The following is a 12,514-nucleotide window of genomic DNA, read 5'->3' on the forward strand; positions in this document are numbered from 1 at the left end:
TTGCTCCTTTGCCCCGTCTCTCCTTCTCACCATTTTCCCAGTCCTGAGCCAGCAGCCATGTCTGCCTCCTGGCCGAGGGGCCAGGGTTTGTAAGCCAGGGGGCCACTCCTCTGTTCATCGCAATGAGGCGGAGGGGGGTCCTTCCCGCCCTGGGCTGGAGAGAAGGCACTCCAAAGGGGGGAAATTTGGGGTGGGAGCCATGGAACTGGATTAATTCTGCGGATCCAGGGCACTGGGAAATAAATCATGTTTTAAAAAGGCTTTTTTTTTTAAAGACAGGCTCGTTTCTGGTCCGCTTCCCATTTTCCTTTGGAAAGAGGGAAGGCCTGCTTATTGGAGGGGGAAGGGGGTGGGCATGAGTTCAGCTTGTTCCACATTTAGGAGTGGGGGCTCGGTTTCCAGAGGCTGAGGGATCTTTTCCTGTCTGCCCTCCCTGGCCTGCCCAAATGCCCAAACTCGAAAGGCCCAGCAGGGCATCGGACCCTTCAAGATGACTGTTGAAAAAACCAACCAAGCAGCAAAGGCCTCGGGAGCATTTAGTCCACATGGGCCAACAGCCTCCACTTCTCTCCCCTGGGGATTTGGAGCAGCTCCCCTTCTCTGACAACCTCATCTCCCAGCCTTGGGTCTGGCAAACCACTGCCCACAGGCCAAGCCCAGCTCACCATGTGGTTTTTTAAAAATTTATTTAATTAATTAACTTATTTTTGGCTACATTGGGTCTCTGTTGCTGCGTGCAGGCTTTCTCTAGTTGCGGCGAGCGGGGGCTACTCTTCGTTGGGGTGCGCGGGCCTCTCAGTGCGGCATCTTCTCTTGTTGCGGAGCACGGGTGCATGGGCTTCAGTAGTTGTGGCACGCAGGCCCAGTAGTTGTGGTGCACGGGCTTAGTTGCTCCGCGGCATGTGGGATCTTCCCAGACCAGGGCTCGAACCCGCGTCCCCTGCATTGGCAGGCGGATTCTTAACCACTGCGTCACCAGGGAAACCCCAACCATGTGGTTTTGTAAGTAAAGTTTTATTGGCACACAGCTCGTTCATTTCTCTACAGATTGTAACAGCAGAGGTAAGTAGTCTCGACAGAGACCACGTGGCCCACAAAGCCTAAAATATTGACTCTCTGGCCCTTCACAGGAAGTCCGTCGACCCCTGTTTTAGCAGAACACATCTTCCTGGGTCCTCCAGGCCCAGGCCAAATGAATTCCCTTGGCTCACTAACGGACATTAGCACTTCCCAAAACATATCCTTCCGAAGAACCCGAAGCAAAGGGTACAAAGTAGCGAAGCCAGCAGAGATGGAGAGAGGTGTGGGCGACCTCTTAGTTGGCTCAGCCCAGGGCTGGGTGCGGCCAGCTGGTGTTGGGATGGGTCTGGCGTTAGGCCTGCCCAGGGGCGTTAGGATGGCCTTGCTGGGTGGCAGCCGCTTGGCTACGTTTGGGGCACAGCATCAAGGAGTCATAACCCCAGCAAGATCTGGCACCAGACAGTGAAGCCCCACGTTCTGAACTGAGACCCCCTCACCTCAACCACAGCAGTTGAAAGCCTTGGACTGTGTCTGCTTTGTCTCGGCCCTGCCAGGGCATGAGAGCTGGGCCAGCGTGGCTCCTGCTGTCCCAGGAGGCTTCTGGCTGCTAGGCCTGTTCAGAGACTCTGGCCACAGGATGCCTGTCTGTGGGTTTAGTCCCCCAGAATCCCTTTACCCCCAATTCCAGCTGACCCAGTGTCTGTGGGAAGTGTCTCTGTGCGCCAGCATTTTCTTGATGCGTCTAGTATTGAAATGCCATCTGGTTCTCGTCCTTGCAACTCCAGGAGCCTGATTTTCCTGCTGCCCCCCAGAGCTGATTGAACCAAGCCCATGAGATATGCCCAGGGAAGAGGTTCAGAGAGGTTAAGTAACTTTATCAAAGGGGCAGAGCCTGGATTTGAATCCAGACAGACTCCAGAGGCTGCGCCACACCTCTCCAGCGGATCCCCACTCTGTTGGTTTACAGTGAGCACTGGAAGGGCCAGGCTTCCCAGGTCTACATGGTGAGCCAGCCTGCAACCGGAAGGTGGCTTGCTGAGCGAGGGAGAGTTAGGTGCTTTAAATGGTGAGCGACATCAGACTGAGGCCTGAAGCCTGTGTCACCACAAGAGATGAACACTGTACTAGCTGCGTGACCTGGACCAAGTTACTTAACTTCTGGTTCAGAGTCTTCACCTGCAAAGTGGAGGGAGTTCCTTATCACTGTAGGTTTATCATGAAAAACAGATGAGTTACTATATGTAAGTGCTCAGCTCAATGCTTGGTGTACAGTAGATGCTGTATAAGTGTTGCTGCTGTGATGATTACCATTACTATCTATCAGGCCGCTCTCCTGGCCAACACCAGGCAAGCAGCCCAAGGGCTTGCCTCTCCGACTTGCATCTCCACGTTTCCTTCTCGCTGTAGCCACTGTAGCCAACGCTGTTCTCCTTTGGAGGCAGTGAGCAGTTCAGCAGAGGAAGCACCAGCTGGGGTGTCCCAGACCTGGTTCCATTTCTGGCTCTGCTACTCTGGCCTCTTGGGAACTTGGGCCAGTTCATTCCCCTGTCTAAGCTCAGATCCCACCCCCGTAAAATGGGGCAAAAGGTGTGTTCCCAGCTCAAGGACCTGGGTGTAAGTGAGCCACTGTTCACTGTAGGTAAACTGTCAGCATCACGTGTGGACCCTCTGGTATTCTAGAAATGTCCACACCATTGATTAGGCTAAGAGCTTTTTGCCTCATAATGTTACCGTATCACATCTCACGATCTTAAGTTGTTTTAGGTGCTTTGACATGGTTCCTCCCTCTCGGCAGGAAGACAACTTTTAACCTCATTTCACAGATGAGGAACCTGGGGCCCAGATCACACGTGGCTGTCTGAGCCTGGACGAGAGCCCTCGTTTCTTCTGGTCGCTAAAGGCCCCCGTTCTTCTGGGTTGGAGTTGGGGTGTGAGACTTTTTAAAACGAGGCTTCCTTGCATTTTGCCGGGGCCTGTCTGCCTTCCTCAGTGCTTAGAGCTGGACAAGACATTGAGGCCCAGTGGTGCGGTGGCTGGAGACTGGCCTTGGGCTCCCCGACCTGACGTTTAAGGTTGCAGGCCCACGCTGCTGAGCGCGCCGGCCTGGTGAGGATCACGGCCAGCCGCCCGCATGGCCGGGCTGCCTTCTCCAGGGCAGCGATAACCCGCGGGCCCTGTCCCAGGCGCGGGCCCTGTCCCAGGCGCGGGCCCTGTCCCAGGCCCGGGCCCTGTAGGGCTCTCTGTGCTCCAGAGGCTTCCTGTATTTTGCAGACACCTCATTATCCCCTCCTGGCCGGCAGTGTCCCAGCTCCTCTGTAATCACTCAGGCCCACGCCCAGCAGCACTTCCAGGGCCAGGAAATCACTCCCCTCCCTTCCCCTCTCCTCCCCTCCCTTCCCCTCCCCTCCCCTCCCCTCCCCCGCCTTCCGCCCCGCGCGGCCCGACTCAGCGCCTGCAACCACTCGGCCCAGTGTGGACCTCCTGCCTGCCTAACGGTTCTCTCTTCTCCTCTGATTCTCTTCTCTCCTGCTGCTGCTTGCTCTCGGGGGACTCGGAAGTGTGGCTCTCCAGCTGGGCTGAGTCTCCTAAGAAGAACGTGACAGGTACTGCCTGGTGTGCATGTGTGTGAACATGTGTGTCCCTGGCATGCAGGCCCACGGAGCCGGTGCCCTGTGATGTGTGGCAGCTCTTTGTCAGCATGTTGGCGTCTTCTCGTCCCCTCTGCCTTCCTTTCACCCCTTTTTAGGTCCCAGATCCAGCCTTGGAGCCCTTTGGTGGGTGATGACCACATAGCACAGTGTGTCAGCAATGCACCCTGGACCCGGAATGTGTGGGGTTAGATCCCGGCTCTGCCACGTCCTGGTCTCGGGTTACGTAACCTCTCGAGTCTCCCTGAGCAGATGCGGCAGCATCTCACCAGGAGCCTGGGGCACAGAAGGTGCTCAGGTGGTGGTGAGGCTCCCATCACCTTCCACCCCGTGAGATGGGCCAGCTGAAGACGATTAGTCTCCCTTCAAGGCTGTTAATCCGAGGCAGAGAGCTGAAGTCTCCAACACCCCAGCTGAGGCAGTGGTGGGTAGGGGGGTGGGGAGTCTCGTAACTGCAATGAAGTCGCAGCCCCCACACCCCGGGGATCCAGAGCTGGGACCTGCCTCTGGTCTCGGGGCTTCAGGACCTTGGGCTTCCTGGGCACCCATAGCCCTCAGGGACTTGGGCTTGGGCTCTGTGTCTGGGCAGAGCTGGGACAGAGGTCAGAGGCTTACCTTTAGCCTTGGTTTTACTGGACAATGGTAGAAAAACCTGGACAGCAGTGTTCTCAGCTGTTAGATGGGCATGGTATCAGGTAGAGGGAAGGGATTTCCAGAAGGGTCTTCTAGAAGCCCCTCCATTTTTGTGAGTGCCACCTGGCCCTCCTTCCCCAGCCCAAACCTGAGAGCAGAGGTGAGGGTCGGGGTTGGGGGAGAAAACAGAAAGGTCAGAGGTTGAGGGGAGGGGGTTGGACCAGCCCCTCCCCTCACAGCCGTAGGCAGGGAACGGGAGGTGAACAGCCTGGGTGGGCGGGGCAGAGGAGAAGGCAGCAGGCAGAGGACCTCTTGCCTGTCCCAAGCCCCTCGCAGTCATCCTTCTCATGTTGCCTGTGACGAGGGCCTCGGCCTGAGCTAATCACTGGGCTCCCGTCCCTTTTTTCCCTCTCCCGAGACAGTGAGCCAGAGCCCACTTGGCCCACAACAATACATTTTATTCACCAAACGTATAGCCTGGCTGCCCGAGGGCCTATGGAGAGGCCGGCAGGCTGAGGCTGGCCTGGGAGGAATCAGTTGTGAGAGACTGAAGGGACCTTGGTGGGACACCCAGGGTTTGGGGGATCATGGAGAGCATGGGGAGCCTGGGACGGGGGCCACCGTAGGGATTGGCTTCTCAGGATGAGCCCAGCTGTTTGGAGAGAGAGCCTGAGGGGAGGCCACGTGGGCTGGGGGAAACCGCCAGACCAGGGCCGGGGTCTTGGGCGAGTCGCCACGTCACTCTGGGCCGGCCTTGGTTTCCCCATCTGGAATGTGGGCAAGTTCAGCGAGACTGGACACTCAGAGGTAAGGGGCTGATGCTGGGGATCCTTGTGGATAAGGGGCCTCAGGCTGCTTGGGCTGGCATCCATGCATAAGTGGGCCCTGGGGGTTCTGATACGGCTCTCCAGCTGGCAAATGCTCGCTGCCTGCCAGGAGGTGGGGTCTGAGAAAAGCATGAGAAGGAACAGAGCCATGGCCGCTTCTCCTGGCAACCGTGGCCCTTGCCCTGACCTGCGTGCTGGGGGTTTGTTTGTTTGTTTGTTTTTTATAAATTATTTATTTTGGCTGCATTGGGTCTTTGTTGCTGCACGCGGGCTTTCTCTAGTTGCGGCGAGTGGGGGCTACTCTTTGTTGCGGTGCGCGGGCTTCTCATTGCGGCGGCTTCTCTTGTCATGGAACATGGGCTCTAGGCGCAAGGGCTTCCGTGGTTGTAGCACGCAGCCTCAGTAGCACGGCTTCCATAGTTGTAGGACGCAGCCTCAGTAGCACGGCTTCCGTAGTTGTAGCACGCAGCCTCAGCCTGTCGTGGGCTCTAGAGCGCAGGCTCAGTAGTTGTGGCGCACGGGCTTAGTTGCTCCGCGGCATGTGGGCTCTTCCCAGACCAGGGCTCGAACCCGTGTTCCCTGCACTGGCAGGCAGATTCTTAACCACTGCACCACCAGGGAAGCCCCTGCATGCTGGTTTTGAGGCTTCAGAGGAACCTAAGCCCTTCCTCTCCTCCCCAAATCTCCCATTTCCTGTTTGCTTTATAAACAGTCTACAGTTTACATAGGTCATTAACCCCATCACCTTATACCATGCTCAGAACAACCCCACAAAGTAGGTACTGTTATTGTTCCTGTTTATGGATGAGGAAACTAAAGCTCAGAGAGGTTAAGTGTCCTCTGCAGAGTCACAGAGCTAATAAGGACAAGGCAGGACTGGACCTCAGACCCTCAGACTCCAGTCTGATGCTCTCGCGTCACGACTCTCAGGCAATTATTGTGTCCGGTGCCGTGTCCTATGGCTCCAGTCCTGAGGCGTCTGTCTACCCTCATCAGGGAGACTCTTGTCTAAAGCATATGATCTGGTTGGGGAGCAGTGCCCCACAAGAAAATCCAGTGCATGACAGGAGCAAGCACTGTAGCTGAGTGATTGGATGGTTCCTGGAGGGGCAGAGATGGTTGGGTAGAATTGGGGTTGGTAAAGGGGAAGGCATTCCCAGAGGGAACAGCTAAAGCAGAGGCTTGGACATAAGAACCAGCATAGAAGAGTGTGACTGGCACACAGTGGGTGCTTGATATCTGTGTGTTGGATAAATGAACGTTGCCTGGATCAGAGGAGATGTGTGTCAGGGAACTTGGGGAGCTCAGGTTGTCAAGAAAGACTGAGCTTGAATTTGGCCTTTCTTCTTTAGGCAGCAGGGACCCAGTGAAGGTGCTGGAGCAGTGGATTGACTTAGCAAAAGCCTCATTTAGAAGCCTAAGTTGGCAGGCAGGAGCCAGGGGTCCATCCAGTTGGTAGCTAGAGGAATGCAGGTGTGAGGCAAGCGGGGGGCAGGGCTCTGGGGCACTGCCAGAGCCCCAGCAGATCCAGCCAGGGGCTGAGAAAGGCACAAAGGTGAGATGGATGAGACCCTGACAGAAAGTCCCCTTCCAATCTGGGAGGGACTCTTCTCTCTATAAGGAGTACTCCCCTTCTCCATGCCACTGCCAAACGCTTCCTATCTGAAGACAGGAGGCTCGCTCCACTGCATCTCCCCCTCCCTCGGGCTGACTCCTTCAGCCCCCAGTTTTCCAGGCCTTGGCTGGGAGGGGATCCAGAGCAGCCTCTGTGGGATGACATCACCCACCGGCCTGCCTGCCGAGTGTTTTCTCATCTGGATACCTGCTCCCAGCTCACACCCGTCCGAGCAGCCCTGGGCAGGCAACACCCTAAGAGGTAGATGCCAGAGAGCGTGAGCTTGTGCTGGGGGAGGGGAGGGCAGTGAGGAAGACAGAGTGTCTGCCTGTGTGTCCATCTGTCCGTCCCCTAGGCTGTGTGCTACTGCCTGTCTTCAGTGCTCTGGAACGCCTGGAGAACGTTTTCTTAACTTTTCTACCTGTGTCCCAGAGTGTCAGCCTTCAGAAAGCTCAGGCCAATTTCCAAGGGGCGGCGTGGAGGTGGGAGCAGTATGTGGGTTTTTCCCCTCTGAAATCTTGCCTCAGATTTCCTTGGCTTGGATTAAAATGACCTGATGTCTCCATTCCCCAGCACCCCGCTTATCCTCTCGAGCAGCTTTTGGCCACAAAGCCATCACTCCTTGTTTCTCCCTGCCTCTGTTTCCCCATCTCCCCTTTTTCTCCCTTCCAGAATTTAGTTCTCTAGTTTTCCCAGATTTCAGAGGCGAGGCCCTGCCTAGTTTATCCGTATTGGCTCAAAGCAAGCCGTTAAATCACTGTTCATCTATCTGTCCATTCATTCATTCATTTCCCCAACAGTTACAGAGTGCCTGCCCCCAGTGGGCACTGTGGTCTGGTCAACAGATGCTACAAGAGTCGAGAAGAAACCCACACTCCAGTCTTTCTTAAGCAGCAACTATGTGTCAGATGTGGGGTGGGTAGGATGAGGCAGGGCCCCTCCTCGGGGTCAGTGGCTGTCTATAGGCCACAGACAGGACGTGAGTCAGGACGCAAGCAGCGGTGTCAGGAGGACGTGGGTTCCATCCCAGCTGTGTGACCTTAGGAAAATTGCCTCATGAGCCTTAGTCTGCCTGTGTGTGAAATGGGGCCAGAACAAGGGCCTACACCTGGGCTGTTCCGAGGCTCAGATATGGTCTGCATTAGGTAGTGAGCACTCATGAAAGCTTGCTATTAACTGTCAGCATCATCTGGGCTCTCAGGCTTTGGAAGCTCTCTAACCGGCTGGAGAACTCCTGTCTTCTGTTTGTATCTTGAGTTTTCCTTTCCCACAAACTGGAAAGGGAGCCCCTGTGTCCCACAGGGGCAGGGGCTGGCCCTTTTTGTGCTGGGTGCACTCACTACCAGCCCCCCCCCCCCCCGGGGACACAGTGGGAGGTAGTCTCTGTCAGCGCCATGCCCAGCGCTGCCTCTGTGCAGCCAGCAGGGGTAGGCACAGAAGCTGGCCCAATCTGAGTGCAGAGCTAGGCCCACCCTGCTGCCTAGCTGTTGGTTGCATTTTGGCCTGAAATACAACCTTGGCTTCGGATGGGCTGCCTGGGGCAGTGCCTGTGCACATCCATGTGGCAGGCCTCAGCTGGGACAGGGTCCCTCCTGGGTCTCCAAAGGACTGAGCTGGGGCTGCAGGGGCTGCACCTCATGGGAGAAAATTGCCAGGTGCAGTGGGTTTCTTTCCCTTCCATCGACCCCACCCTAGGTTGGCTGGAGCCTCCCGCACAGAAAGACCCAAAGATCCAAGCAGCGTTTCTCACCCTGGCTGTGTATGAGAACCATGGGAGAGGAGGGGCTGTCTAAAAAATACCTGAGGCCAATTCAGTCTGCATCTCTGGGCGTGGGGCTCAGGCATCAGTTACTTTAGAAGCTCCCCATATCTTGTGGGACCAAGTTGAGGATCATCGTGCTAGGAGAATGGGATGTCTGGAAACAAATCAGAGACAGTTCTGTAATGGAAAGAGAGATGGGCTTGAACCTAAAACACTGAGTGAATTTGGTTCTCTCCATAGCAACTGTGTGAGCTGGGGCAAGCCTCTTGTCTTCTCTGGGTCTCTGAGGTGTCTTTTGTGAAGTGGGAAGGTAACAAGGTTGTTGTGGGGACAAAATGGGACAGTGTATGAGCCTGGCATAGAACATTTGCCAAGTTAGACTCAGGCATGTGGGGAAGGTAGCTACGGGCTGAAGCACCAAGGGGGGACCCTCTCAGCCATTTCTATAGCCAGGCTGGTGGTGTGAAGCCCCCAGCCTTTCAGGAGACTGGTAGATGTATAGGGTGATAGACACAGAGTCTAAGAAGTATGCTAGGAATTCCTCTATGCCGGGGAGATGGAGAGGGGGCTCTGGGAAGGCTTCCTGTAGGAGGTGACCAGTGGGTCTGTGGTTCATGGATCCTTTCAGCTCCTAGCCGGCCATGTGTTATCTTAGGTGCTGTGTCCCCACTGCACTCTAGTGATGGTAATAGTGAGGCGCAGAGAGCTTTCAGCAGCACATTCAATGCCGCACAGCCAGTGAGCCGAGATGGGCACCCAATCTGTCTACCTTCCAGCCTGGCGTTTGCTTAATAAATGTTGCACTGATTCAGTGGCTAAAGAGGACAGAGAAGCTGCTCGCTCCCTGCCCTCTTCCTGCTTAGCCCCACCTTTTGACCCCTCAAGCTCCTGAAACTGCCAGGAGAGGGCAGCTGGTGGCTTCCGGGAGCCTGACCACAAGCCCCAGCAGAGCTTAAAGGCAGAGGGAGGCTGAGTCGGTCTCCATGTGGCCGGAGGGCGGCAGCCAGGCCGGACGATGCCCCGTCGGGAAGCGGGCCTGGGGGCACGGGCCTGAGGCTGGTCCCCGGGGGACCAGGCCCGTGGGCTCAGTGGCCGCACCTTGGTAAGCCCGAGGGGCAGGAGTGGAGCCGAACTTGAGGAAAAGTTGGTGGGGGGCGAGCTGGGCTCTCCAGCGCTGGCGCTGGGACTTTCTTCTTGGGTTTCAAGTAAACAGTCTCGGCCCTCCTCCCCCTCCCCTGCCTCCACCCCCGGCTCCTCATTCGATGGGTCTCATGTGTTTCTATTTAAGGGCTGCGAGTAAACCCCAGTGATTGGCGGCCTCAAACCCTCTTGACTTCTCGCCTGGGCCCAGCCTGCCGTGGAGCCGTCCTCTCCCGCTCTCTCCCTCTCCCGCCCAAGGGGAGGACTGCTGACTCTCTTTCTCTGGGTTTACAGGGGTTGGGGAGAGGCCCGAGCCCTTCTCCTCGCCTGGCCTTTCCTCTCGCCTCTGCTCTGGCCTCAGCCCCCATGGGCCACCCGCCCACCGGCCTGCGGCCCTCCCCTCGCACCCCTGCGGCCGAGGGGTCCGGAGAGACCACGTCCGCCCCAGGCCTCTCCTCCGACTCCCTCTCCCTCGTGCCGGGCTGTGATTAATTCATCGCGGCCGCAGGCTTTTTCCTCTGAGTCCCCTCGGCCTCTGTCTCGTCTCTGTCTCTCCCTCCACGCCCCCCACCGCTGGCCCCCGGCTCCCCATGTCCCCCGGTCCCCGCGGCACAGCGGGCCGGTGTGGGGCCCTGCTATATGGCCTGTCCTTGGGGCCCGGCGAGCTGCGAGCCCTGGCTGCGGGCGGCCCCTCCGAGCGGCGCTGGCGACCGAGCAGCCTCCCCCGAGGCCGATGGACAGGGGGCGCCCCGGCCGCGGGGCCATGGCTGGCCGCTGGCTCACCGCATGCTTTCTGCCCTCGCCAGGTGCCGACACCCACGCCGAGCCCATGATCCTGGAACAGTACGTGGTGGTGTCCAACTATAAGAAGCAGGAGAACTCGGAGCTGAGCCTCCAGGCCGGGGAGGTGGTGGATGTCATCGAGAAGAACGAGAGCGGTGAGTGCCCAGCTGTCTGGCCGGCCACTCGGGCGAGGAGCCCGGCTGGTTTTTGTTCCCCTCCTCCTCCCCCACCTCCGCAGCTATACGTTATTTCCATCTGGCGGGGAGAGGGCCGAGGAGGCTGAAGTTTCCCCTGTTGGTTTGGGCTGCAGGCCAGCAGTTTGCCTGATGGTGGAAGAATGTCTCCACCACTCGGGGTAATTAACTGGCTTGTGTTAATGCAAGGCCAGGGTGGCAGCATGGGCACGAATGTCCAGCCCATGTTCAGGGTCCCTGTGCCCTCTGAGGCCCGGGGGAGGTTGCTCCCAGCTCAGGGGCATCCTACAGCAGCTTCCCCCTTGGGGCCATGTTCCAAATTGGGGACAAGGCCGGGGTGGGAGGACCCGGCTGGTTGGTGGGGAAGGCAGGCCATGACGTCACTGTAGGGGTCCCGGGTCCTCAGGCGGGTTGTCTGAGGAAAGGTCAGGCCTGTGGAGGTTGGCTAGTGTCTGGGCGGTGAGCTGACTGCCCCCTGCTGAGCTGAAGGCCGCCAGGCCCTGGGAAGAGGGCCCAGACAGGGGGATGAAATCAGGTCCTGGGGCCAGGGAGGGTCCTGCAGCAGCCGCCCTGTCATTGGGAACTGAGGCTTTGTCTTGGCTGTCCAGGGGCCTGCCAGTTCCAAGGTTCTCACCGTGTAGGCCTCAGTGCCCTTGGCAGCAGGGGTCTCTCGGGTGGAGAGAGGAGGGCCTGAGTCCGTCGGTCTGAGGTGCAGGCGTGTGTGACCCCTGCAGAGCCAGGGATGAACTCTGGCCCAGGATATCCATCATCAGTTTGCTTATGACCTGCTGGCGCTTGAACTGGTTCCTGGGGTGTTCTGTTTTGGTTTCGGTTTGCTGTGGGGGAAGGCCCCCGTGCATGCAGGCGCGTTGGAGCCTCTCTGAGCTGTGTTTGGAGGACACTCCCAGAGGGGAGGGGCCTGTTCTTCTTTTCCTGTTCCACTCTATTCCTCTCCAGTATTTTAAGCTCTGACAGGATGACAGATCAAAGGCTGTCTGTGCCCATTCTATAGATAGAATAACTGAGGCACAGAAAAATTGAGGGGAAGTGAGTCACCTGAAGTCAAAAACAGAACAGAACAGTTCTTGGGCCCCTGATTCCTATGCCTGTGGGCAGCAAGTAGCTGTAGAGATACTGAGGAAATCCCAGTGGGCCTCCTGGGGGAGGTGAGATTAGGTTCCTGTTGCAGGAGTCTCAAGAGCTGTGCTCTCTGAGAACAGGGCCGTGATGCCAACAAAGACCTGACTTATGGCCCTCTTGGGTCTGGAGTCTTCAAAGCTTGTTCCCCTCAGAGGTGGCAGGCTCTGCCCTTGTGCCTGGTTGGCAGTGGCTGTCACGAGCATAAAGGCCTGGGCTACTCACCCCAGGTGCCCACACTGGTCTCCTTCCTGCACCGCTTGGCTTTCAGCCTTTGTCACAGTACCAGCCCCACCTCCCTGCCCCCGCCCAAGCTGCATTGTCAGAGGGGCCTGGCCCTAGGAACCCTAAGCACCTCAAGACCCAGAGGAAGGGCTCTCTAATGGCGGGATTGGAGACACCCACTGAGGAGAGAGAGAGATGTTTGTTTTGGGGCTTGCTCCAAAGGAAGGCGTGTCGGCTTTTCCATATAAGGTCAGGGCTGCTCAAAAGTAGACGTCTGGCTTAGGGACCCTCTGCCTTGTGTCACCAGCACAGCTGTATAGCCCTAAAGCAGCAGGAGGAGTGAGCCCCCATGTCTCTGGGTACCAGCCACTGGCCAGGATGGCTGAAGAGGAGACCCCACACAAAAGGCAGTCAGCCTGTTATCAGACTCCCTGCTTCCCTTTGCCTCCCACCCCACATCCAGGACCCTGCCTAGGAGTGGAGGAGGGAGAGCCTTGACGAAGTGGGGCTTTTGTGGCAGGCTGCAAAGT

General features: G+C 57.5%; 1 protein-coding gene across 13 annotated transcripts in view; it reads left to right on the forward strand.

The window, feature by feature from the left end:
* The window catches only part of SH3PXD2A (SH3 and PX domains 2A), a 247,292-nt gene that overhangs the window by 169,225 nt on the left and 65,553 nt on the right, over positions 1-12,514 (forward strand). For 8 of the 13 annotated variants that reach the window (XR_010935765.1, XR_010935767.1, XR_010935766.1 and 5 more), the window contains exon 7: positions 10,452-10,583. Coding sequence is in view for 6 of the 13 variants with exons in the window: in XM_067709489.1 (XP_067565590.1) it covers positions 10,452-10,583 (132 nt within the window). In the remaining 7 variants the exon portion in view is untranslated. Of the gene's footprint in view, positions 1-3,578; positions 3,624-3,892; positions 4,093-4,159; positions 5,109-9,482; positions 9,608-10,451; positions 10,584-12,514 lie in introns of those variants that run through there. The other 5 variants (XM_067709493.1, XM_067709494.1, XM_067709490.1 and 2 more) reach the window with 4 other exon arrangements.

This window comes from Pseudorca crassidens, chromosome 16 (assembly GCF_039906515.1).
Source record: "Pseudorca crassidens isolate mPseCra1 chromosome 16, mPseCra1.hap1, whole genome shotgun sequence".
Classification (NCBI taxonomy): domain Eukaryota; kingdom Metazoa; phylum Chordata; class Mammalia; order Artiodactyla; family Delphinidae; genus Pseudorca; species Pseudorca crassidens.